Consider the following 26,205-nt stretch of genomic DNA (forward strand, 5'->3'; position numbering starts at 1 on the left):
AAGAGTTTGCCAATGGTACCCTGATTTTAGGAGAAGCCACTTGTTTATTTAGCCATGCACACATCTACTGACCCATAAGTAAAACTGGTATGTTATTTAACAAGACCCAACAAGACGGTCAGCCCTGGCTCACTGGTAAACCGATCAGTCCAGAGTGCAAAAAGCATCCCTCAGGAAACTAATCAAGTCTATCTGGGGGACGTACAAGTCAAACATCAATATAATTTTATACTCCACTGAGTTTTCAGGAGTATCCATGCCCATACGTTTTTGTCTCAAATCAAGGGAGATTATTTGTACCTCAGATGCCTGCATCTCCCTGAGGGCTTTTCAAAGACATGCTGATGCTAAACTTTGATTGAATTGGCCGAATGCTTTAGAAATCCCTCTAGATGCCTACCTCCACTGTCAGGCACTTAAATGCTTTCAAATCTGGTCTCCTAGATAATTCTGAAAGGTAAGTCTTATGTGAAGCTGAGGTTCCTACAAGCCAAATCTTCAGAGACTTACAGGCATCCAAAGACACCAATAGATATCTGCTAAGCCACAGTGCACTTAGTGGACTTCTGCATCTTTAAATGCCTCTAAAAACATTTGTCTCAAGAGCCTGAAAATACCAGAACAGGCTGAAATGCCTGCAAATTCAACACTTTTGGAAGAGAGATACAGGGAAGACAGACTTTCCAACAATTTTCGGTCTTTATTTTTGCTGCAGGCATACACCAGGTTGTTCTTCCAATGCTTTGAAAGGAACAGAAGCTGTTTATGTTCACAAGCACAATGTTCAGACTGAGCCCTCTCTTTGCAGGACATATCAGGCTGGCCTAATAAGCAGGCTAACCACAACCATGCTGTTTCAATCTGCTCCAAGCGCAAGCAGAGTAATTTTATGTCTGCCTGCAAAACACTCTGTAGTTCCTGTAGTGGCCTGATTTGTGGAGATGTTAATCACTCACAGCTCCCACTTAGGTAAAGCTGCAGTGCGGCTCAGATTACCCTTCTATGCCTCAGTTTCCTTACCCCAAACACAGTGATAACGCATGCTTCAAGGCCTGGGTATGTACAGTGTCATCCAAATATTGTTATATATGGTGACGATGAGAACGTGAGCTTTGTTTGGTACAAAGGTCTGAGAGTGCCTACTTGACATCAATTGCAAGAGACAGGTATTAACCTGCATGTTTGAAATACGGCGTGTTGTTATTGCTCTCAGATAAACAGAATTACCTCCTCTTAAAATCAAAGGTAATCTGTTTTACTTCAGTGAGATGTGGTGATGTCCACAGAGAACAAATCATTTTTGGCAAGTGGAGGAGGATTTTCCTGGCAAGTTGGAAGAAGCATCAAAGGAAGAGAAGAGGGATGGGATGCAACACAACTGCTTTTAATCACACATAACAGTCAAGTTCCTCTGGACAGGCCTACTGTCTGATATGCCATTGTAAATGCTCTGGGTAGCCAGGATTAAGAGAATGGAAAAAACAAGTTAATGGCATGAAGGTACTCAGGGCACTCAGTGGAATAAGTGGCAAAGCTTTCGTCAATTGGCATTATCCGACGATATATTGCTCCCATTAATGTAGTGCCCCGGTACCATGACTTTGATTTTTAATGGGTGTTTGGTTATCCAAGTCCATGCTTTTTTCTGGTTTTGACAGTCACGGCTTCTCAGATCACACTGCACTTCTGTTTGACATCAACAATGAAGATGCTGAATTGCTAATCGCAAGGATACAATTTCATTCCCACTGCACAACCATCAAGGAGAGGGGAGAATCCCTTATTTCAAGCCAGTTCAGCTCTGAGGTGCTCTGAATTGCTGTGGAGGTGCCAGTTTCTTTTTCTTGCCTGTCAAAGAGCCTCAGGTGGCAGCTCCCTAGACCAGGCACACTGCAAGCTGCCTGAATGGATGGGATATATCTGGAGAAAAAGAGTTTGGGCAAATACTTCTTGACAGGACTGTTCCTCTTGAAATGACTGTTGCCTCTGGAAATTGCTGACTTGTTTCACTAAATCTGGGGGCAGAGAATGTACTGATTTTATCAGCGTATTCTGTAGGGAACTAATGTTTCACTTCAACTATTACAATACTATTTAATGTATTATATTATCATCTCATCCAACATGTCAGTTTAGACTAGATTATATAAACATCCAAACAAGAACATAAAACTAAAACTAGTTGATATAATCATTTCAGTATTTTTGAAACAAAATATTTTTGAACATCCATTCAGCAATATGTTTCAAAATGATGGCTCTCTCTTCCAATTAGAAATGAAGGGACATCTGAGTTGCCTTCGGAACACGAACAGCTTGAGCTTTGATGGTTGCTGGAGCTGCACAGTTGGGATCGCTGTTCAGACTGCTGTTAATAATTGCTTCCTTACATTTTGTTTGGGTTGCAGTAGCATTTGGGGGCTACTGTCAGGGCTTGAAGATCTCTTTTGCAAGGAAACTCACATTCATGTAATAAAGATAATACTTCGCCTTCAGTCTCGCAGAATAAGAGCATTGGGCATGATATGGGGAAGCCACGCATTACCAAGAGCTTTGGTGGTGACACAGCAGAAGTAGGCTTTACTGCACTTCGGCTAAGCATTTACTTAAGTAGTGGTTCCCTGGGAGAAACATCTGGTTGAAGGATGAATTGGGTATTTCACTAATTGCCTGTCATGGTGAATGAGGGCTTGGGCTGGAAAGACTGAGCTGAATGTTCTGGAAACCTTGCCTCACCCAGGATCTTGATCTTGGATTAAATTTCTGGTAAGGTAGTGATAGGGAACAAGTCTTAAATGATCACCAAACAAATGAGATTCAAACTCCCACTGCAATCTGATGAGCTAACGACTTCTTTAAATGCATGGTTTAAATAATCTGAAAGTTGAGGCAGAGCAATTGTGTTGATTATCCAGTCTTTGAACACCAAAGAGTAACTGAAACATAGATATTTCTAAGCAAGATCTTCTGTTTGAAATTTGTGATTCATCATTATTATTATATACTATGGTAAAGTCCAGAAAGCCCTGAACTTTTAAGCCAAGAATGGCCCTTACCCAAATTTCATGAACATGTAAGGGTGGCCTATACTGGTTGACTGAGAGTTCTTGAATTAAAATATACCTTGGAAAAGGAGGAAACCAAAATATTATTCAGTCTGCAGCAATCTCATGCATTTAAGCCCCTGGAGGGCTTGTGTTTCTTTACTCTTGAAGTTCATTATGTCACCACAAAAGCTTTAATATTTCACTGTTGAAGCAACATAGCCATGAAACATTAATTTCCAGGAATGTGGGAACCATGAAATACAGGTTTTTCTACTAAATTAAGATTTTACTGTCTCTGTTCTCACATAGTTAAGGGAACCAATCTTCATTATATTTTTAGGTATACGCATTCTGGAAATCCAAATAGGAAAGATGCACAAAATACAGGAAGAATATTTTTACCTTGAAAAATGCATTTCACTGATAACCATACCAGTCATTTATACTCTACCTTTCATCCTAAACCACTACACATTCTATATCCATCTTGGAACCACATTTTTCATTACTAAACTGCACCCACACTGGTGTGTAAGTGAACAGCTGATATATTCTGCCCTGTGAGATGTGGCAGCTGTTTAGATTTGTATAAAATTGTTTACTTCCCTATTTCCACAATGCCGTTCTCTCATCATTGTAGTGACCGACACCATTCAGCTATGCCTGGCACAGACATGATTGCACTAGGATCTCCAGCAGTCCCCAAGTATTCTGCACCATGGCAGATGTCCCTGGCGGGAAGAAAAAATGGTGAAGGACAAATTAATTTGACATCCACGTAAAGGCCTTTTAAATATTCTCCTGTTATTGCTAACCGGCATTACTAACTATAGGACTGATGCCTCTTTCCTGTAAAACAAATGACTGGGTTTCCTTCAGATAACTGCACATACATATATGCACGCAAAGACTACATCAGCTTTCAGCAGCCTCAGCATAATGAAAGCACTGTAGTGGTTTAAAGGGAATCCGAAGCACCTTGTTCTGGGGACAATTCCAGAATGTCAGTGTTCACCTAGGGCTTTTAACAATGTTCTATACTAAATACTAGTCCATTACCAGTTGATTAGAATGAAAGAATTAGCCAAAACATTCCAGAAGCGTCTGTGTCATGGGAACCATAGGTTTCTAGGTTATATGACACGCCAGAATATTCACCAAATCACCAGGGCTGTTTTCCTTAACACTACAATTAGCGATGGCACATTAAGAGAACAATTACTGGATAAGATTGGACAGCAGGAAGCTCTCTGCCATAAATTTGAAATTCTCAACATATGCAACCATACTGCTAGAGAAGACGAGTTATGCAATTAAAACCAAAACTGGAGATTTGTTATCAAAGGATGGCAAAGTGTACTAAAATCCAGCTGAGAGGTTCCCTGATCTTGTTATCTGCAGGCTTCTATGTGAGATAATCTAACACAGATGACAATATTTGACACAGACAATTGTGCCTACAGTCATGTAGAGGATGTTTTATAGAACCCTTTTCCATCAGAACACGGAGGTTTGTCATAATACAGCTCTTTAAAAAGTCTGATAAGTTTTGCCAGAATTGCATTTCAAGGGAATAAAACACAATAAAAATTCTGACAGGGTCAGAACAGTCCATTCTAACATTATCGACAATGTCTAAAATTTTGAGCAAGCAATATTCAATTTGCTTTTTACTGCATTTAATAATATTTTAAGTGCAAATTGTTTTAAAAGTCCAATTCAAAAGAAACATTTGATTTTGTCTAAATGAAAAATTTTAATCAACTTGGAATGGTTGTGATTGTGTGGTTTTCCTTCATAAAGAATTTCAAAATTCTCCCTTCTTGTCCTCATTCAGAATGAAGCAGAATTTCAAATTCTGATTTGTTTTTGCAAAATGAACTTCTGTCCTCCCACAGCACTTTCTGCACCTACACGAAGAGGAAAAGAAGCTTAATGTGTAATTTCTGTGAGCCTTAAGGAGATGGTGTGAGTGTTGGTATTTTCAAATCCAGGCTTACACAGCTGCTGTTTTGAGTATAAATCATAGATGCTTTTGGGTTACACTAACACCCTCTGCAGTTTAGTACAGTTGTTAATTAATACAATACTGTATTAGTTCTTCTTACAGTCTTACTATTAACACCCCATGAAATCCCATTAGCTCTGCATATGGTGCCAGACTTGTTCTGAATGTGGGAAAGAAAGAAATTTACAGTGGTATGAATAATAAAGAGAAACTTTCAAGTGGTTTCCACTGTGAACATTTTGAAAAAATATTTTCCAGAACGTAATTTGTGGGGCAATCTTTTCACAAAATTTCAATGCAAACATGCATATATTTGTCATCTAAGTTTTCCTGTGGAGTGCAAAAATCCTTACGCACCACTATTGTTCTATGGCAGAAACATCGGGAAGATAAAGTAGTTCCTAAAAATGGAAAATTAACCAGGTTGTCTTATTGTCCAAACTGACACAAATGCAAAAAAAATAAATAAACTGCATAGCTGATGCCAACAAATGGATAAAACTTTCCTTACACTTTCGGTTTAAGTATTTTAAAGTACAGATAGTGATGACAGTAAAAATTTGGGTTAGGTTTTCCAGAAGTTATTTGAATTTCCTGCTTTGGTGACCTTCTTAAATTCCAGGAAGATTTTAGTGCCTTAGTAAAAAACCAGGCTTATTTGTTAACATCTCATACAGAACACTACAAAATGTATTAGCCACTACAGAAACTTCAGACCTAATTATTTTCTATTAGTTGAGTTTTGTCCAGTATTAAATCCTCAAGGAAAGAGAGATCTGACAAGGAGCTGTTAGGAAGGCTTTTAAAAATGGAGAGAATAATGAAGCAGGCAGGATTTAAAAGCAGACTGTTCCCTGGAGAAGCTGGCTCAATTGTAGTTCTCTCCCGATCTTTAGCAGTTGCTGCCCCAGAATTGTAGTAGTAGCAGTGCATGGTTTGGAGGATTCTAGTAAGACGCTTTTCTTCTTCAGAGTCCTGTGGTTCATTCATACTCCAGTCTCTGCAGTCTCACTCTGCAGTCAGGAATGGCCAGGGCCTTTCTGCATGGCCAACATCCAGACAGGGACACACTGCTCAGGGAAGCCCTCCTGCCTCTCCTCTCGTAGGATGGTCAGTCCACTCATTTCAATGAGGCTGTGGAGGATGTTCAGGTCTCGGATCACACTACTATCCAGACAATCCAGGATACAGCCCTCCCTGGCTACATTGTCCTTCAGAATGATAACACCATTGTCCTTCAAGCCATTCTGGCACCGGATCAGAAACTCCAGGAGATCTTTATCTGTCAGATATCCTACAGATGAAGAGACGGAAAATAGATCACTATTAACCATTCAAACAGATGACCCCTGTACATATCAGAATGGTGCCTTGACCTGAGTCTTCATATCCTGTTTATTGCAGGAGAAGTTCTAGTCCTGCCAGATTTCATTATGAAATCTTGGCAAATCAATGAAATCAACAGTTAACAACTCAAATCAATATTTAGCATCCATATTAGTAGTAGCAACAGATGTGGACAGAAATCAATGGGAAGAGTGGAGAAAATACTGGGTGCTGAAGGGTTCTTTAATCTGGTGGTTAAAGTCATAATAAGAATCAGTGGCAGGAAGCTGGAGCCAAACAAATTCATATTGGAAATAAGTGACAACTGTTTAACAGTGTGAGTAATTACCCATTGGAAACTACCAACAGAAGTGGTGTTTACCACCTCCTGAAGTCCTCAAATCAAGCATGGTTGACTTTCTCAAGATATGTTTTAATTGAACACAAACTAGTGGCTCAGTACAAGGGTAAAGGAATGAATGCAGCAGCTTGTAACATAGCGTAGGTGAAACTAGATAATCTAACAGTCCCTTCTGTCTTTTAATGCTGCAAATCTCTGTAACTTTGCGTAACACTATGTACCCATCAAAGGAGCTCTGGATTAAAGATCCAGTGAGGAATGTAAGACCTTCCAAACTGCCAAATAAACTCTTTATATTACCCCATAATGTTGTGATTTCTGCATATACCATGTACATTTAAAATCAGTACTTTTTTCAATATGTTATTGAGACTGTGGATTTTATCCTTCCTTCTCAAAGACCAATACTTCTGTTGAGATCAGTAGTGCAGGGCTCAGAGAAGAGCAAAATGAGAACTCTCATATGTGAAACATCTAAAATGAATTAACAAGGACAGGTGGTCAGAAAATGAATGAAAAACTTAAAAAAAAATCATTGTTTGTATTTTCTAGACAAAATATTTAGTTTTCTTGATGGAAGATTTAAACTTTTATAAATGGAAGTTGTCATTTCAAAACCACATTTTGACATAGCATGTCAGGTTTTCTTAACCACCCCTCAAAAAAAAGAAAAAAGCCCCAAAGCCTAAAGCTGAATACCTTTCAAGCTGAAGGAAAATTTAATTTTTATATGAAATGTAAACATGCATTTTAATTTTTTTTTATAAAATAACAGCCTGGGCTCATATACTTATTCTTACGTAAGACAGATCAAGATTGCATTGGCAAGATTCGTTGAAGCTTTTGACCACCTAATTTGGAACTTAGTGTTCTCTTAACTTAGCTTTTAGCCTAGTTTCCCAAGAAAATGAGATCTTCACGGTGTTGCTCTCTACCAGACAGTCCTGCCCTCACTCCACCAAAAAGCATTGAGCTTGTTGGCATATTTCAGCCAAATTCAAGACAGGGGTAGAAGTCTGATTAATACTTAAAATCACTACATATTTCATTGAAATTGATGAAGGAAGGAGATTCAGATCTGTGTTTATGCTAAAGAAACTGCATATGCTCCCTTCATTAGCAGCCATTTAGCTGATCAGCACAGCCTGAGACAAGTCTTATCTCATTCAGCCTCGTATTGACTTGGATTCGCTCAAAATCTGAGGCAGAAGCCACATTTGCTGCAATGACCGGTTATTCAAGAAAAGCAAAAATACAAACGAAAATGATACTGTTCTGAAGCAATTTGCCTGTACAGCTATAAAGACCTGTTCTAAGAAGCCCAGTTTCATTACTTTTTAAGAGTATGTGCAAAGGACAAATAAGTGGTCCCAAATAAAACCATCTCCTGTGCTAAACTCTCTCCCTTTATCTCTCTTTTTGCCTAGCAAGAAACTGTCTCCAGGGTTTTGGAGAGAAGGAGTCGTTCAGGCCTCCTCTTGTGCTTCAGAATAATGACTTCTGCCAGCTGAAGCTGCACCACTGACACTTAGGTTCACAGATTAGGAGAAAACCTTCCTTCTGGAAGGATAGTTAGGCACCGCAGCAGGTTTCCTAGAAAAAATTAAGAACTTTTTTTTTTTTTTGGTGAGGAACATAGCCCACATTATCTGATTGCCAGTCTGCTGCTCTTAATGCTGCATGGCATTCACTGGGGGGGCTGCAGAAGAAGCAGATATTTCTTATATGAGGGGGTACTGTGGGACATAGCTAAGATAATCTGTTTTATAAGCATCAGTGCATCTATAAGACATGATGTGGTTTACAGATATTGGTGATTTCACTATGGCTTTTCTCATATTGTTTTCTGAAATACCCCCATGTCTGGATAATAATCAGATTCAGAAACCCCTTCTCACAGGTGAGGTCAACCACGTAAATCTGTCTGCAGCACTGGCTACTAAGGAGCAGGATTCCTGCTCAAAAAAACCCATACATAAGGCCTACTCCTTAGCTGCACCTTGGCATGCAGGCTACTCTCCAAGAACGTGTACCTTCCTCCCAGTACATGACCTGAAAAAACACCAACTTTATTTGTACCTACTGTGCATGTGGCTGGGGAGAACTCTGAGAAGTCTCTTGTGAGATTTTAGGAAGTAGTCCTAAAGATTTGAAAACCTCATTTTACAGCTGCACTATTCTTTTAATATAAACTTTAGCACAGGCTGTATAGTTCTCTGAGATGCTGGGCTGGATGAATCGTGCTGAACTAACCTGAAACCCACTGAATCCAGATGACATCATATCTTTGTGGGGCTGGAGTGAATTCCTGGAGGCTTTTGCAATAATACATCTCTACTCTGTCTTCCTTGCCCTGCAGGTAGTTCGGGACCTCAGCCAGGAAATTCTCCATCATATCCACCAGTTCCACGCTCTTGAAAACTGGTAACAGGACATGCTTGCTGATACGACCTATCCCAGAGCCACAGTCCAAGGCGCGGTTGGTGCCAGCTTTCCCCACCCCCTGTAGGATACAAGAAAATGATTTGAAATCTGAAAAATACCACCTGAAAGATCATAGCAACTGCGTTACCCGCTATGGCCTTTAGTCCACCAAACCTAGTGTCTTGTCTCCTTACTTGTGCAGGGCTGTTGCAAGACTGATAAGAACCTGGGTCAGTATCAATACAGCCTTGGGTACCTATGTGTGAGCGGAGCTGGGCTGCGATGTTCCCAGGCTGCTGTTGATGGGACTCCCTCATTGCAGCCCTGCATTTATTGCTGTACTGTATGTTTTTGCTTGGTATAAGAAGAGACATAATCTTTCACAAGCTCCTAGCTTTCTCAGAAGATCCACTGGTCTTTGTAAAGCCCTTGCAACTACATCTGTTAAATATTCATACCTTACCACCAACTATGTGGCTAGTTAAGCCTCATACTGAGCCCTGTAAAGGCCTAACAAATAAGTAAGCATATACCAAATATTACATGCAAGAAATAACTTCTGCAGCACAGAACTCCCAAGGTGCCCACAGACATCTCTGCAGATACACAGCATCCTTGAGGTCGGAGGGCAGTTTTCAAAACAAGCTGTGTTTGAATGAAGATCTTGGAGTTCTTGGTAACTTATGACAACTCAAAAAGTTTGGACTGGAGCATTTACAAAGTTTCTTTTTTAGGCATAGAAACAAGAAAGATGATTGAGTAGATTTTGCATAGCTGTTCTTTCCTTCTTCATAAATATCATCTCTGGACAGTGATCAGACATGAAAAAATGTGGCACAAAGGGTATGTCTATGAGAAAATAATGAGTCACTGTAAAAGGAGCTTTATAATGAAAGCTGTATTTCACCCCTAAAGCTCCCATTCTAGCTGTAAAAAGGCTCTTAAGAGCCTGCTGCTGTTCTGTAAAACAGAAATTTTAAGTCTGTACATGTACTGACTGTGGGATTGGAGCTCCCCCAGCCAAAGTTATCTTTTAAACAAATATATTAAAAGCAAATGTAAACACTTTTTCCCTGTCCCCTGGAACTGAGTGTTGAAGTGAAAGCTACGGGCTGAAGTCCCTGCTGCAGCTTCACTGCCCTTAAAGGAAAAAAGCCCAGGAAGAGTCTTCCTCTTCCTGTTTATTGGGAGACCCCTTCTGTAATGACCAAGCATAAATCACGTAACTCACTGCTTTTCTGGCCTTGCTTCAGTGAGTAATTCAGTAGATTATTAAGGTCAAAGGACAGTACTGTCAATGACATGACTATGAATAGCCTGGCTGAGCATCTGGTTACAGAGAGTAACTGTAGAAAGAGCACAAGGACCTCAAAGGCTCTCACCAGCCTCCAGGGTTGCTGGTCCCAATTTGTATACCTAAGAAGATTAATCTCCTGATGTGTGCAACAGTCCACAAGCCTTCTACCCTGCTGGACTCTGGAGACTACCTGCTTGTGCTTAAGACAGAAAATGAGAGCCATTCTCCATTCACAGGCAGCACTTATGAGCATGTGGCTTTTACTGAGGACCAGACTAAGCTGTAACAGAGCTCATGAAAGGAGAAGGAACTGTCTTGGATCTTTACAAGGCGGATTTCCATATTGTTTTCTGGCAGATACATACAGGCCTACACTGATGTGATTAAGTAAAAAACTTTGAGAAAGCTGGTGAGAAAACCGGGACGATTTACCAAAACAACTCACAGAATTCAACAAAAAGCCATATAGCTTCTTTGACATTTGTCCTTCAGAGAACCTCACTCAACACAGGCAATTCATCTCCCATGATGCGTCATGGCAAGGACCACCGATGACACATCTCCATTTGCCATCGAGAAGAAGGAAAGGGAACAATCATGGGAGATGAAGCTTGATCCCACACTTGCTAAAAGGGAGCAAGAGCATCAGGCAGTCAGTCGAGAAGCCCTGCAAAGCACCATGGCTCCGTTTGTAATGAAAATGTTGACATAGTTCCATGTTCAGCTAATATATTTTCAGTATGGGAGTGCTCAGAGCTTTGACAGGGTATTAACATTTTCTTTGGAAGGCAATCATTTTCCCAAAAGCCTAACTGAGTTGAAAATCAGATCCTTAAAAAAATAGTGTAAGTGAAAATTTTAAGCCAGAACTGGCTTCAAAATTTAAGACTGACTGCTCCTCTGATTACCTGCTTCCCATTACTCAGAATTACTATCATTTAAGACACATACACACCCAAAAATTCTTCTGTAAAGCTAAATAGGGCACTCACAAATTTCCTTAGGGATAAAAGAGCTGTGGCATATGTTCCTGATGCTACTACTTCAGGTCTTGGAAGGACAGGAAGGCAGTGCAGATATGTAGGAGAAAAAAAGAAATCAGAGTTCAAGAAACAGATAAAAACTGCACTGGTTTTCTTTCTAAACAAAAAAAAAATCGAGTTTTCAACAACATCTCTTCCATTCCCCTTATCAAAGAGAAGCAAAATCACTTTCAAGAAGTTTTTCTTTCAGCAAGTAACCGATAAGGCAGGTGAACTGAGAGCAAGAAAGGCAGAAAGGGTTTAGGGCAGAAAGGGAGCTATGAAGTTAATGTAGTCTCCGTCTGTATTATTTCACACACCTATAGCTCACAACTGTTGCTGGATTAATCGTTTCTTTGTTTTCTTTATTTCCTTTTTTACACGTTACCTCTGGATTAGGCACTTGAAAACACAGTGTCTATGTGGACATCAAGGCTTTCACTGGTATTAATACATTGCCATAAATACACAGTGCTACAGCTCTGCTGATAACCCTTCAAGCATAACTGCACCTCAGACAGCCTATTGCTTGTCTGTACAGCACTGTTGGCTCAAATAATGTTACTCTTGGTTTGAGTTCTGCCCACACACACATAAAACCTCTTAACTTGAGCACAGTGGCACTTTTAACTCAGTTTGACTCGCCTGGGAAGGAGACAGGCTAAAATATAAGTGAAGTCCTTAGTCCCTTCTGTAATTCCTTCCATGTGCCCAGGCAAGATAAATTCTCCAATGGTAGAAAAATCTGTAGCTCAGTTTACAGTGGTGCTAAGAATCATGCTAAGAAATGCCATACATGAAGGTATGCAACATCAGTCATGCAAGGGAAATGTCACTGTGTGGCATTTCCACACCAGCCAAACTAACTCAAGAGGGGTAATTTGAGTGGAACTGGGCAACTGTTTTTCAAAGAGCACTAGTTCTGCCAGAAAAAAAAGTTTTGGAAGAATAAAACTCTCTGTGAAATTGATATTTCAAATCTAGAGAATAGTTATAGCCAAAAAACATGGGAAAGAATGTTGAAAATGTCAAGATATTTCTTCTTCACGACTTTCAAGGAAAAAAAATAACTTGTCAACTTTTCATTTCTAAACAGCATTTTTTATTTTGGAACTAACTTGTATCTTGAAAACAAAGGGAAAAGTTTTTCAGAGGGTAAAACAATAAAAAAAATAAGGTGAAATATGCTTAGTTGATCTGAAACTGAGTTTCCTATTTTCTGATTTTGTTAAACTTCTCTTTAAAAAAGAAAGTATAGTTTATATTAGTGTGAAGCAAATTGCTTTTTTCTATCTTGACTGCCTTATTCGACAAAAAAAAAAAAAAATTCATAGGGCCATAAACTTGAGAAGACATAACTCAAATTAGCTTTACGGTAAAGTCACTACTACAGAAAGCCAGTAAATATCTGTATCCAGTTGAGCAGGATCCAAATTGCAGTAGTAGGAAAGGAAAATAAACCATAACTAACATAACCAATTGACTGTATCTCAACAGAGGACAGGCTTTAACAAACTAAATCAGAATTAGCAAAATGTGCAGATTCCTTTCTGTTTCTTTTTTCCCTTTTTTTTTTCACTTGTTTGGTCTTGGCCATTCAGAATATCCTTTCTATCCCTGGCTAATAATAGGAGTAGAAACTCTGCTCTGGAGTATTTTGTATCTGTCATCACACCTGATGCATTGGGTATGATTTCTCTTTGGAATGTGAAACTCTGCTACAGACTGTACTTCTTTCCTTTTCAGGTCTTGGAGATGAGAAAGTGTAACAGTGAGATATAAACCTGCCGTTCAGGAAACAGAATCTATATGATGTCTAGGAAGTGTGAAATCCTTCCCTTCGTACATGCTAATGCACCACTTGAATTCCACAAATGTCCTTAAAACAAGAATTCAGTAAAATTTAAGGAATGTGCTTTGAGCTGGCTCTAGGCTTATAAGTTGCATTTCATTTCTTCTGAAAACGCCATTTTACCATCAGGTTCAGCTGCCTTGCTGAACTTCCTCTGTATTTTCTTATTTTGTGTTTGTAGAAAGCCTGATACAGCGAGGCTTTGAAGTGTTGTGAAGCTTTTTGCATTAGCATTAATACAAATGACCGTTGATAAAAAAAATGTAGCTGTTCACTTGTGTTTTCCTGGCTCACTGCCCCAAAAGTCTTCCTCTATCAGGTACAGCAGACTTTGCCATCAGCTGCCCTTCACTGCTATGCAGGATTTCTCTCTGTTGTTAAGCCACGCTCATTTTCCATCTCAATCCATTTAAACTGTGCCCTTTTTTATACACAACATCTAATTAACCTATTGAGCTTTTCTCCACAGTAGATCATTAAGACTAAAAAAAGGTCATCTGGGTATTCTAAATTTGTACATTTGAGCAGAAAATGAAAGATCTATGGTAGCATTATACAGAACTAGTCATTTAGAGAGCACCAGAACTTTAGAAATTTGTAGCTTTGTGGATTGTTTAGCATCTAATACTGTTGTTGAGCTAATTTAGTAGGCTTTTTCCCTAGGAAGAGGGAAGGGCAGTCAGAAAACCATCAGGCCACACTTTTAAAGATTTGCAGATTCCCAAAGATACATTTAGGCATCAACAGGATTTTCAGAAACCTAAGTGGAAAGTGATATTGCTATTGTCGATGCTTTCAAAATCCCACTTGGCATGTCTCCATCTCAGGTCAAAGCAGACCTTTGAAGATGTTTACAGACCTTTAGAAATCTGCCTGCAAAGGTACCCAGTGACACTGGGATGTTCAAGAAAATATTTTTCCTAATGGGTAGCTTATTCTATGTACTCCTAATGCTCTTTTTTTTTGGGGGGGGGAGGGGGGCGGGGCGGGGAGAGGGGATGGGTTTTGTTGCAGCATTCCCAGAAATAGCTATAAATAGGCAAAACAGAAACCCAGCTAGTTTCCCAAATGGGCTGCAGGAATTTGCACAGACAAATCTCCCACTGAAGCCCGCAAGGATTTGATCATGAAATGTCCCAGTCCTGCACTGAGAATTCACCTCCCACCCAAACACAGCTATAAGAACTCCTTGCACAATGCTCTTTGCAGCTTTGAAGCGTAAGAAAAGGATGCAAAACAGGTAAACAGTGACATAAGGCCAGGCAAAATGTGTATTCATGATGATGCATGACCTGGCAGAATGCATTACTAGACCCAATGACAGTCAGTTATGACGTGTGACTGCCTATCAAATATGACATATGGTGCCATTTAAAACACATGTAACTGGGCACAATGCATGTCATTTATGACACATCACCACTGTTTCTTGCAGAAGATGGGATTAAATGACTCACCCCAATAAACTTCCTGAGAAACTCCCTGGAGGATTCAATGTCTGTATTGGAGAGCTCAATGTAGTCTCCCATCATGCCCTCTTCTGTGGCTGGCACCTCCCGGTAGAAATGTTTGGCCCTGGCGTAGAACTGCATCTCCCCATTGATAACTTGACTTGTCAAAGCGTAAAGTTTCACTGCAAGCAGACAAATCACTATTTTATTGTTAATGACAGATATTTCTGGTTTAATTTATTGTTCTGGAGGCATAATGGTGAAGATCTATAAATTTAAGCTGAGCCTTCAAATCACCAAACCTCTGTTTCTAAAGCAAAGGTGGAAGGAAAGATGTTGGATATAATTCTGCAGGACCTTGCAGGGATACAGCCCCCCCTTGGGCATTCAGTGCCTCCCAGGCTCAGACGGCGTTTTGTCATCACACTCTGTTTTCACGTCAGTGAAAAACCGTTTCAAGTTTGAAGTGAACACGCATGCCCAAGAGAGCAAGGCGTTTGATTTGTTCCCAGAAAAGCTGTGGGCGGCATTTATTGCTATGCAGGGTCATCATTTCCGCTATCACAAACCTAACTGTTCTGCAGATTTCCGTATACGCTTTCTAGCCATTGACAGCTGCACTGACAGTGCGCTGAGACAAGAGTGGATGAATGAGGCACTTGCTCTGGCTTATTTTTAGTGATACCGTACAGTCTGTGGCACCGCAAGTAAGCTGAACCGAAGAGCAGATGGGAGCCTCGGGCCTAAATGAGTATACGGGAGGGAGACAATTGAGAAGAGACAGTGCTAAATTTTCAGCTGTCACAGATCAAGGAGCAAGATAATCAGTGGGTGATATACTGGAAAGTTCCTGTGTGCCAGAAGCTTGGATGTTTCTTTTCATTGCTTGAGTATTTTGCTGGTAATATACAGCAATCATAAGTCTGAAGCTGTTCTATTAAAACCTGTCAGCTTTGCTGAGTAAAGGGCTATTTTCCCCTATTCTTTAAAAAACGGAGGTCTATCCTCCACATCCTGGGTTTTTCCATACTCGATGTGCACTGGCACATCAAAAGCAGGTATGATTTACAGCTTGAAAGTTTGAACTGAGGCAGGCCATAAACAGATTACTTGGAAACCAGCACCTCTGACTGTCTCGTGTGCGCATACAGGTGCCTGGGCATTTTCCTGTGTGTACGACAGACCTTCCAACAAAAACACAGCTACAAGCCTGTTTGCGAAAGCTAAGCAATAAGGAGGGACGGAGTCACACTGGGTACAAGCCTTTGCGAGCACCACCTTGCAGTGTGAGACCAGCTCTGCTGCAGGTTCCCAGCGTGCTCGAGGAACTGGAAATGATCCAGCAGCAGGCACCTTTTGGGTTAGTAACAACAGCAAGGGAGAGCTCCCTGCCGGCTGCGTGCACAGGAGGAGCAGGGAGCAGTGCTTTGTCGCTGCGTCTTTAAACTTCCACGGGAGCACAGCCGGTTGCTGCTGGGAAGGGTCTGAACAGGCCATGGTTTGCTGACGCCGGCTGGGGAGCAGGAATTATGCCCTCCACACAGAGGATGAGAGCTACGCCAGAGGCCCTGAATGTAAGCCTGGAATGTATTTATTGAGGGCAAGCAAGCTCAGCAGGGAATGATAAGTGTGTGCCTGCCCATCCTCAGCAGGAGAATGACATTTTGGAGGCAAATGAGGGGAGGACAAAGGAAGTAGGATGGGGAATAATCACCACCAAGGACCACTCGGAACAGAATAGTGCTATTGGGTTACACATAAGCAGCATGCCTGGCATATCCTTCATCCAACAAAAGCAGCATTACCAGCCCCTCTTGTCATCACCTGCTTAAGTCAACTGCTGAACGGATACTATTAAAGCTTTAATCCATTACACATTTATGTTATGCCTGAGAAATTTATACCGCAAGAAGCACTGAGCCCAGCAAGGGTCAAACCTGGGAGTTTTACACACTCCACTGATTATATTCACATACTCAGAAGAAACCATTTAGCTGAAGAAATTAATACGAAGGGGGCAGCAGACAATCCCCAGCACAACTTGGCCAGGGTGGTTCCCAGAGCCTGGGAAAACGACTCCATCGGTGGCTGTGATTCTTCCAGTAAACGATCTCCATTTTCCCCTGGGAGTGGCACCATCTTGTTTTTCTCTGTCTCTCTTTTTTCTCCATTTCAGATGCCAGCCTGTCTGGTGAACAGAACTGAATCCCTGTATGTTGGCTTTGCAAGATCTTCCATATAAGAGTCCAGTGATAATTTCTAGGGCTTGTTTAATGTACCTAGCAAGGGAGAGTGATTTATCCCGTTTTGCTAGATTGAAGGGAAAGGCATTTACAGGCTGTCTGCACACCAGGACAGGGCGCTGCTGGCAGTATGAACAACAAATATTCAGAGTCCTTCTACTCCAAATGTGAGCATGACCTGAGGCAACACATGGGGACGATATGCTGTTCAGGATATCAGATCTGCAGTGTGTGCTCTCAGATTTCTCACTCAAAACCAGTGTCAGGCTCGCAGAATGTCTGCCGGGACTTGCATGCATACACCAGCTGACTGCGGCTGCTCCTGGGCCAGCCGGGGCCCCAGAGCTCTGCCTTCCATGCTGGCATTCGAAACCAGCTCTGGGCTTAGCATCCACAGGGTCTTCTCTATGCATGAAACATTGCAAAGATCTTTTTATGCAAGTCTCCCACCTGAGGACATGCAAGGACACAGGCTAATGTAAAAATACTGTACCCAAAGTCTTCTCCTGCAGACTCACGGTCTCACTCATGCAGCGTGTGATTTATAGAGATGACTTCCACCTCTTGCTCCCTCAGTGTTACTCCTCCCTCTTGTGAATTTGCAACACTGCCAACTCTCTCAATGCACAACGCAGTTTTCCAGACACAGCCAATCAACCTCACCTCTGATCTGCCTCGCAGCTGTGCCTGGGATGCAGGCTCCGGCAGCAGAACCAGAGGGAGAGGGAGGTTTGCCAGCTTGCAGGAATCTACCCCAAAAGAGAAGCGCGAGGAGGCACACATGTCCTTGGTGGCAGTTAGTGTTGCAGCTCTGCTCCAGCGGGCCTCCTCCTCACCACAGGACCTGTCTAGCCAGAGGCATCTCCCCTTCCGTGACCCATGTGGGACTATCTATCTCGTGCATCAGGAAATGAAATAACTTGTGAGGTCTGTTACGGATACACAGCCTCATTTCCATGAACTTTGTAAAGTAGGGCATAGGCAGGATAGGATGATGGAGGCTGCAAGTCTCTCAGACATTGCAGGGAGGGGGCAGCTGTCTTTCACAATGTTTTCAGCGTTAAGGCAGCTAACTTTTAAGGTTTAAGGTTAGAAATGCGTTTCTAGTAAAGTAAGAAGAAACTTTTTTCATGCCACATTTGGTCTCTCAGCTGAATCTGCTGGCAGGTCCCCCACACAGAGCTGGTTAAAACAAACCCACTGCAAAAGCAGACTGAGAACAGGAACTGGCTCCCTAAAGATCACTCCACAGTCATGAGACATTAATAATTTTCAGTCCCTGCAAACACACTCTGGATGCAGAGTGGTGATCTACAGCTGAATGCCAACCTCTGGACTAGAAACAGAGTATCTACCTAAGCCTTTCTGCCCTGCAAAGTCCAAAACATTATATCTAATATTTTCTTACGGATCAGTTCAAAATTTTGTTTCCCAGTGCATCTGATCTAAATCTCTAGAGAAATGGACCACTTAATACATAAGTCGGGGGGCAATCCCCACCTGTCTTACAGTTCTTGGTTGCAGGGTTTACTCATTATTATATTTCCCTACCAGAAGTAAATGTTGCAAGTAATTTTTTTGAAGTTTTTATCTGTGACCATTATTTTATGGCTTCAACTGCTTTCTGCAAGCTACTGAACTAATTCCAATTTGGCTGAGTATTCCCTTTTAAATGCAACATCTGCTTTGTGCATCAGTTGGAAAATAGTTATCTGGGTGCAGGGTGAATTCACCTCTCTTCTGTGGTCCGAGAGACATTTAAATTCTGTTTTATAGAGGATGAACACCAGCCCACCCCCAAAGCAGATTTTACTTACCGACACGTGCCTCACACAGAGGAATATTTGCGTTCATGGACCAATCATCTAAGTTTTCCACTGCAGATCTCGCCCCACTAGCACTGAGTCCCACAGCCCATGTAAACACAAACATAATTTCCATCATCTGAGTAGCTCCATTGAAGTCCACTGGGCTTAAGGGCATTCACTCACATTTAAGTACATTGTTGGATCAGGGCCTGAAGTTACTCATGTCTTTTATTTATAAATGTTACCCTGGTCTGTAAAAGTGACATGTTTCTCTTAACAGGCTGTGATACCAGATATGCTCAGCTCATAAGTAAACATGCCTGAAAGTGCTCCACCACTGAACCTAGCAGTAGGGGGAAAGTGGAGTTAGCATAGCTTAAACCAAGCTTTCTACCTTGCTGACCCTGGGCAGCACGGCAAGTGCTGTGACCCTGGTAGCTCACAGTCTTAGTGTTGCTTTAGTCGTTTAATACTGTTTACACAGAGGTACCTGGATCTAGTCTTGAAGCTTGAGAAGCTGAGTCCATTTCTGCTCAGTTCCACTCTGAGCTGCACTGGAAAATGTAATTTTGCAGAGATGTTCAGATCCACCACGTTCTGTCCTCTCCATCACAGAAAGCACTGGATCACAGGATAATCAAGGTTGGAAGGGACCTAAGGAGGTCTCTAGTCCAAACTTCTGCTCAAAGCAGAAACAGACATGAGGTTGGATGAGGTTCATCAGGACTTTATTCAGCCAGGTTTTGAAAGCCTCTATGGATGGAGAATTGTACGACCTCCCTGGGCAACCTGTTCCAATGCCTGACTGTCCTCATGGGGAAAGAGTTTTTCCTTATAGGCAGTTTGAACTTCTTTTGTTTCCATTTATGGCCACTGTCTCTTGTCCTCCTGCCTCACACCGCTGTGCAGAGCTCAGCTCCATCTTATTGATCTTCTTGTAGGTACTGGCAGGTTGATATGTGGTCTTCCTGAAGCTGTCTCTTCTGGCTGAACATGCCCCATTCCCTCAGTCTCTCTTCACAGGGCATGTGCTCCAGTTCCCTCATCACCTTGGAGGCCACCCAACTCACTCCATGTCATTTCCTGCATTGGGAGTTCAAGACTCCACACATATGGTCTAATGACTGCTGCGTAAAAGAGGGTAATCACTTCCCTTGATCAACTAGCTATGCTTTTGTTAATACAGCTCAGGATACTGTTGGTCGCCTTTGCTGCCAGGACACACTGCTGGTTCATGTTCAGTTGCTGTCTACCAAAACCCTATCAGCAGGGCTGCTCCCTGGCCAGCCACTGCCCATCCCGTAGTATTGTTGCCAGAGGTTCTTCCCTTCCAGGTACAGGACTTGGCATTTGCCTTTGAATTTCAGTGAATTTGAATTTCACTAGGTTCCCACTGTCTCTTTCCTCCAGCCTATTTAGGTGCCTCTGGATGGCAGCTCTGACCTAGAACTTGTGGACAAGTCCTACCAGTTGGCCATGATCTGCAAATGTGATAAGCAAGCAGTCCTTCACCTCCTCCAGGTTACTGATAAAGATGTTAAACAGGATAGGTCCCGGGACAGAGCCTTGTGGTACTCCACTGACCTTGAGATTTGACCACAACTTTCTGAGCCCAATCACCCAAACACTTATTACCCATCTGACTGTCCACCCATCCAGACCATGACATCTTAGCATGCTGTGAAGTTTCTTGGATGTGTATTCACAGTGCACAAGCTACCCCATAGCACCTGTCCTTACGCATGCTTTTACTTCATGACAATAACCCTGGAGTAACAGACATACTCCATGTTCACATGAAGGCTGGACTCACAGTATCTTTTCCATGGAGTCAGACTGATTTGGATAGGCTGGCAATAAACTTGTAAGCTCTTTAGAGACGTTTTAATGACTCAGGTCACGAAAAGTCTGGCAGAGGGGATCTTTAGACTGATAGGAACATTTTACAAAGCTTGTTGGCTGGGAATGGAAATTCAAATAAAATTCAAAAATTTCAGAAATAAAACATAGTTTTACAAGAGTAAAGCAATTAGGCCTGGAAACAGCTTAATGATGGACCGATGGATTCTCAGTCACTTGCAGCCCTTAAACAAAGGTATTTTTGTCTTCATATATACATACTGTGACCCAGTCATAAGTTACAAGCATGATGCAGGAACTTCTACACGAAACTCTAACCTACATTTTCATAAAGGTACCTTCTAGCCTTAAAATTATCTATTAGTACTTACCCTAACAGTTAACACTGTAGGAAATCCTACTCACAGTTCTAATATGTCGTGTTTATTTTCAAAACAAATGAAAGAATAGCATTTTCATAGACTTCTTGAGATTCCATTGACCTATGATTGACTTTCCCTCCTTTCCATCTTTCATTCCTTTCCATTGTTCACAGCTACCAACCACTACGGATATGAGTATTTATCTTCCATGTTTCATTTTAAATAGCTTCAGATATTGCTGCATTTGAAAAGCCACATCAAAATACTACGATAACACGAAAATGCTTTTTCTCTTTATCGGACTTATGAATTCTACCATCCTGACCAGAGTTCTCACTGGGGTCTGTATAGTTTCACACAATCAGGTAAGATAATCCACTCACCTAAATGGATCATTCCGTTAGGAAAGAGCCCTCAAGCATTCACTCTACTACTCAAGAGCAGTTTAACAGATTGCACAGACGCATCCTTCCCATTTTAAATTCCCACAGTTCTAACATTGAGGGGAGGCTGAATAATTCTGCTTCAATGTGCTAACGTAATGCAGACTCAGGTCAAATCTACTTTTTAGCTATACTGTCCTGGGGAAATTTTGTTTCTTACTCAGGGTCAAATTTTCCTAAGAAATTATTATTCATTTTCTGCATCTTAAAAAAATGTCTTGGCATGCTGTACCAGAGGCTTTCACTGAAATCTGGCTATAAACAAACATTTTGGAAGCATTTTCCTCCCAGACAACAAACATTATGTTATACAGCCTGCTGCAGAGATCAGGATTACAAAGACTCTTTAAAAAAAAAATTAAAAATCATTACCTTTCCAGCACTTGTCCAAAACAGTATAAATGACAAGGCTTAGGACACACTGAATGACAACAAAACAGGTATCCGGCAACAGAAAGTAAGGCCTGTCAGCTCTGCTAGTTTTGCATTTGCCCTTCCAAGTTCCAAACAGGTCAATGCATGTTTTACATCAATGGTGACAAAAAAAGGAACCATCAGCCAGAACCCAAATTTTCTTTTGTGGTCTTTCCCTTGCCCCCCCTTGTTTTACTTTACATAAAACCACAGGGTACTGAATTAGAGGGAGCTGAGAGAGAGAGTACCGAATGGTTTAGCTAGCGCTGTAGTTCGCTAGCCAGGCTTCTCAAAACTACTGCTTAATGTTGTTAAGTGTCTGCACTCTACCATCTAACATGATATGTTCTTCCGGAACACAGTCACACACTCACACAGATGCTCCTGCCCACCAGCTACTCACCCAGGGGAAGCTTTTCCAGCAGATAGAGGTAACACTGAAAGAAGTCATTTCGGATCGCCGTATGCAAGACGAAGGACATACTGTGCCGACAGAGTTCTTCATCTGTTTTGTTCCAACGCGACTTAAAGGCCAAATGTGCTGCTTTGTAAGCCATGATGAAGACGTTTTTTGCAAATGTGGGCAGTTGCTGTGGCTGGTGCTCTCTGTCCTTCCAAAGAGGCAGAGGCAGCGTCATTTAAATTGTGGCAATGTGCTGTCATTCTATATCGGGGTGTGTGTCTAGAGCAGTGCAGGGGGCGGAGGCGGGCGAGAAGGGAGTGAGAAATGCTGGCTGTTGGCACTGGCTCAGCGTAATCTCTGGAGTGTCGTGCTCTGAAATGAGCAGGTGCTGCTTTTTCCTCAACCAGGAAATTGCTTAGCCAGGGTAAAAGTATATCTACTCCAAAAAAGAGTGGCGTTAATTCAATTACACTTTTCCTAATCTATTCAGCCTTCACTTCAAAGGAACTCAGATATTATCCAGGATCTCCTGTCTCCCTCTTTTATATCTCACAGGGTGATTTTGTTTCTCTGTCTCTTCCTTGCTATTTGTGTTTCAGTCCAGGACACCCAAGAGGAAGGCCAGAAGACAGAACATGGACATGCCTCAAGACAAACTGTGTATCCTAACAAATTGTGATTATAGCAAGCAAAGAGAAAGCAACAGATTCAGCTTCATGCTTTGCCACTGTGTATGGCAGGGCAAGCCACTCTCTATGCATTACAACCTGCCCGGGTTCATTTAATCTGTTTAAATGGTATAGGCTACCTCATCAGCAAAGGCTAGCTGGAAGAAATTGCTGTCTGGGAACACAGGAATGATAAAGCCAGGGAAGGGTAAGAGCTTTTTGCTTTAGCTAACAAAATACATAGAAGAACAAAAGGATACGCATTAACAAACTTAGAAAAATATATTGGCTGGAAAAGAGAAGGAGGTTTAGGCCACTTGGGCAAAATTCTAGTAGGGTGAGAAGCTGAAGTGCTTCTAGGATGGAAAATGCTAAGCTGCTGCAGCGTACTGTATATCATAAGTATATCCCATCCCAGAGGAGGATCAGGCCCTCAAGGGACAAGGAGAGACAGGTCCTGCTCCAAAACCTTGTTTGCCTCTTGGTAGTTCAGGCACGCAGTGTGGTACAGCTTCAAGCCTCCTGCGTTGCAAAGGTACCCAGCAAGGGGATGGGGGCTTTGTACCGACTGCACTGACCTCCACACACTGTGCTCATGAGGCTTTCCCCTTTTGAAGCAGTTTATTCCAGCTGTCTGCAGCGTAGGCACACTATAACGCAGAAACACATGACCAGAAAGTTGAATGTTTTCAATGCAAAAGGGCTGCCATATGTCCTGAGCAGTATGGCAACTCCCAACAAACATCTGATCAAGCTTCTGAGAGCAGAACAAAGAAGACCAAGCCTCCACCAAGGAAAATCGCTAGTAATTTGGCTACCGATGATGCCAAGCAGCATTTAGAAATGCATCAATTCAAGCATATTTTCCAACATGACTCACTTCCTTGGAGCAGTCAATCTCTCTGTCTCTGCTTTGATACTCCTTATTAAAAGTATCTAGGGGCAAAAACATCCCTGGGTATTACTGCCTTTCTTGTTTGACCAGCTACCATCCTGTACTACTCACTCACACCTAAGTGCACTGGCACGCTGCTCCCCCAGCTGTTCCAGTCTACATTATCGTGCAAACATGTCGGTGAACGGATCAGTGAATTAATCTTATTCAGAAAAATATACTGATTTTTCTTTCAAGTGGGATCAGTTCCCCAATCCAGCCCACAGCTGACACAAGGGAATTTGTCATGTGCTACAATGTGGGGGCTGGAACACCCACCTGGGACGGCGGTGTGGTAACCATACAGCCACACTACACAGTGGCCTTACCAGTAATGCAGATCTCCTCCCTGTGTCCTGTCAGAGAGGTGTGCTGGAGGGGGTTCGATGACAGTCAAAGGTAATCTAAGTACTGGAAGATTATGTTTCTATGCTCCCACCCCTTCCCTGCTCATGTATTCCTGTTGTTGGCGACCCTGCTGGGCCGTTTCAGCTTGCTGCATCAGTGCCTTTTCCATCTGGCCAGCACTGTGAACCAGCTCAGTGCAGAGCTTACAATTGCCAGAAAAGTGCAAGAAGGGACGCAGAAGTGTGCAGCTGAGGATGGGGTAGGGAGAGTGGGATCATGAGAGTGATCAGCGCAGCTCTAGTGCCACTGCACCAAAGCCCTTGAAATAACTCATCCTTGAATTTCTTCCTGGTTATGTAGTTATGAGAAGCACCAGGCTCATGAAGTCATGAAGGCACACTCATAAAGTCCACAGGGGCTGGGGCTTTCACATGCGCTAGGAGGATGTGAAGTGCAAAGGCAGAAAAAGGCACTGTTTCTCTGGCTTTCTGTGCACAGGCGGGGCTTAACTTTCTCTTTGGAGCAGCATATTTGGGTTCCCCAGTGCCTGCGAAGCACCCCAGCGACTGTGACTCCAGTGAAGCTCTCTCGATTTACACCCTTTGAGAATCTGGCCAATTATGACAGTGAATACATACACATGGAAAACAGGGCATATTTCAGGGTCACTCCCTATCTTTTTGATGCCCTGCAAGTGATCTTCTCATAGCGTACTCCTAGCCCACTTTCCTTAGGAAAAAAGATATGTGCAGTCATGTTGTGTATGTCTCTGTCTATGACTTTTATTACCCCACCACGAAACATTTAAACCTATCTATCTGTCTCAAACAAATCCCAGAACTACTTCAAAGCTTGCACCAAAACAGTAGATGGGGTAGAGAGACAGGTCTCGTCCTGGTGTCACTCAGCAAAGTGAGTTTTGCTTTTCTGAGATACCATAAAACCCATCAGCAGGAACAGGCATGGGTACATCTGCACCTCTCTAATCTACCATTCTCAACCATCCAACATAAATCTGTCAGAAACAACAGTTCACAGGATTAGTTTTTCAGGCTGAATGCTGGTTATAACTGGTTTTGATAAACTGGTGGTGGTTTTGACTCACAGTAGTCCCACCCCATGCAAAAAAGAGTGAAGGTCTACAGAAGGCCGCATAAACACCAATTCTATTTATTCTGTTTGCATGTAATCAAGACTAAGGCCCTGCTCCCAGTAGCTCTATAATCTAAGAGTAACTGTGAAAACCCACTCAGATACTAGTGCAGCTAAGCAGGTGAATCACAACATCATCAAGCCTTTTAAAGCACTTTCAAAGCACTTCCTATTGCTGTCAAAGGTTAGGCAGAAACACAGATTTGTGCCCAGAAGTGCCTGGAAAAGGCCACAGAAAATGCAGGTTCTTTTCAAAAAGTGGATGCTATATTCTCTGCCAATTTGTCAACAGCAGTGTCTCAATGTGTCTTGCAAAGAATAACTCACAACTCTGCTTGCTTCATGCTATCTCCTAAGCCCATATTCTGAGCAGGAGTGGTACCGATCTACCCAGAAGCCTCAAAAAATTAATCCACTAATATATACACTACATCTCCATCAACAAGAAAAGTAGGACTTGAGTATGGGCACGATGGCGCCTATAGTATTTGTAGAGTCACTGCTGAAATGTGAGTAAACTGACTTCTCTACTGTAGTTTCCTTTCCCAAATCGCCATTTGACTCTTTCTGAAGATGAGGCAGAAAGCCAGCCTTTTTGTTGCTAGTAGAGCCACTGGAGAGTCTGGACCTCTGGATAAACTGAAGCCCTACACTAAAATAACAGTAGGCACAGCCATAATGTATGACAGTCACTGCCTCAAACAGCTTCTGGTCTAAAAGGAGAATGTGTTTGTCCTTCAGTTGCTAAACAAATAGTTCCTCCATCTGTCGTCTTCTTCCTC

At 42.0% G+C, this 26,205-nt stretch overlaps 1 protein-coding gene across 5 annotated transcripts in view; it reads right to left on the reverse strand.

The window, feature by feature from the left end:
- Positions 1-680: 680 nt before the first annotated feature.
- Positions 681-26,205, reverse strand: part of NTMT2 (N-terminal Xaa-Pro-Lys N-methyltransferase 2) — a 38,335-nt gene continuing 12,810 nt past the window's right edge. For 2 of the 5 annotated variants that reach the window (XM_075422466.1, XM_075422465.1), the window contains 3 exons: positions 14,795-14,970; positions 8,996-9,245; positions 681-6,349 (listed from right to left, as the gene is read on the reverse strand). In XM_075422466.1, coding sequence (XP_075278581.1) covers positions 6,075-6,349; positions 8,996-9,245; positions 14,795-14,929 — 660 coding nt within the window. In that variant the 5' untranslated portion in view covers positions 14,930-14,970 and the 3' untranslated portion in view covers positions 681-6,074. Of the gene's footprint in view, positions 6,350-8,995; positions 9,246-14,794; positions 14,971-18,848; positions 18,924-22,321; positions 22,565-26,205 lie in introns of those variants that run through there. The other 3 variants (XM_009939253.2, XM_075422464.1, XM_075422467.1) reach the window with 3 other exon arrangements.

This window comes from Opisthocomus hoazin, chromosome 6, assembly GCF_030867145.1.
Source record: "Opisthocomus hoazin isolate bOpiHoa1 chromosome 6, bOpiHoa1.hap1, whole genome shotgun sequence".
NCBI lineage: Eukaryota > Metazoa > Chordata > Aves > Opisthocomiformes > Opisthocomidae > Opisthocomus > Opisthocomus hoazin.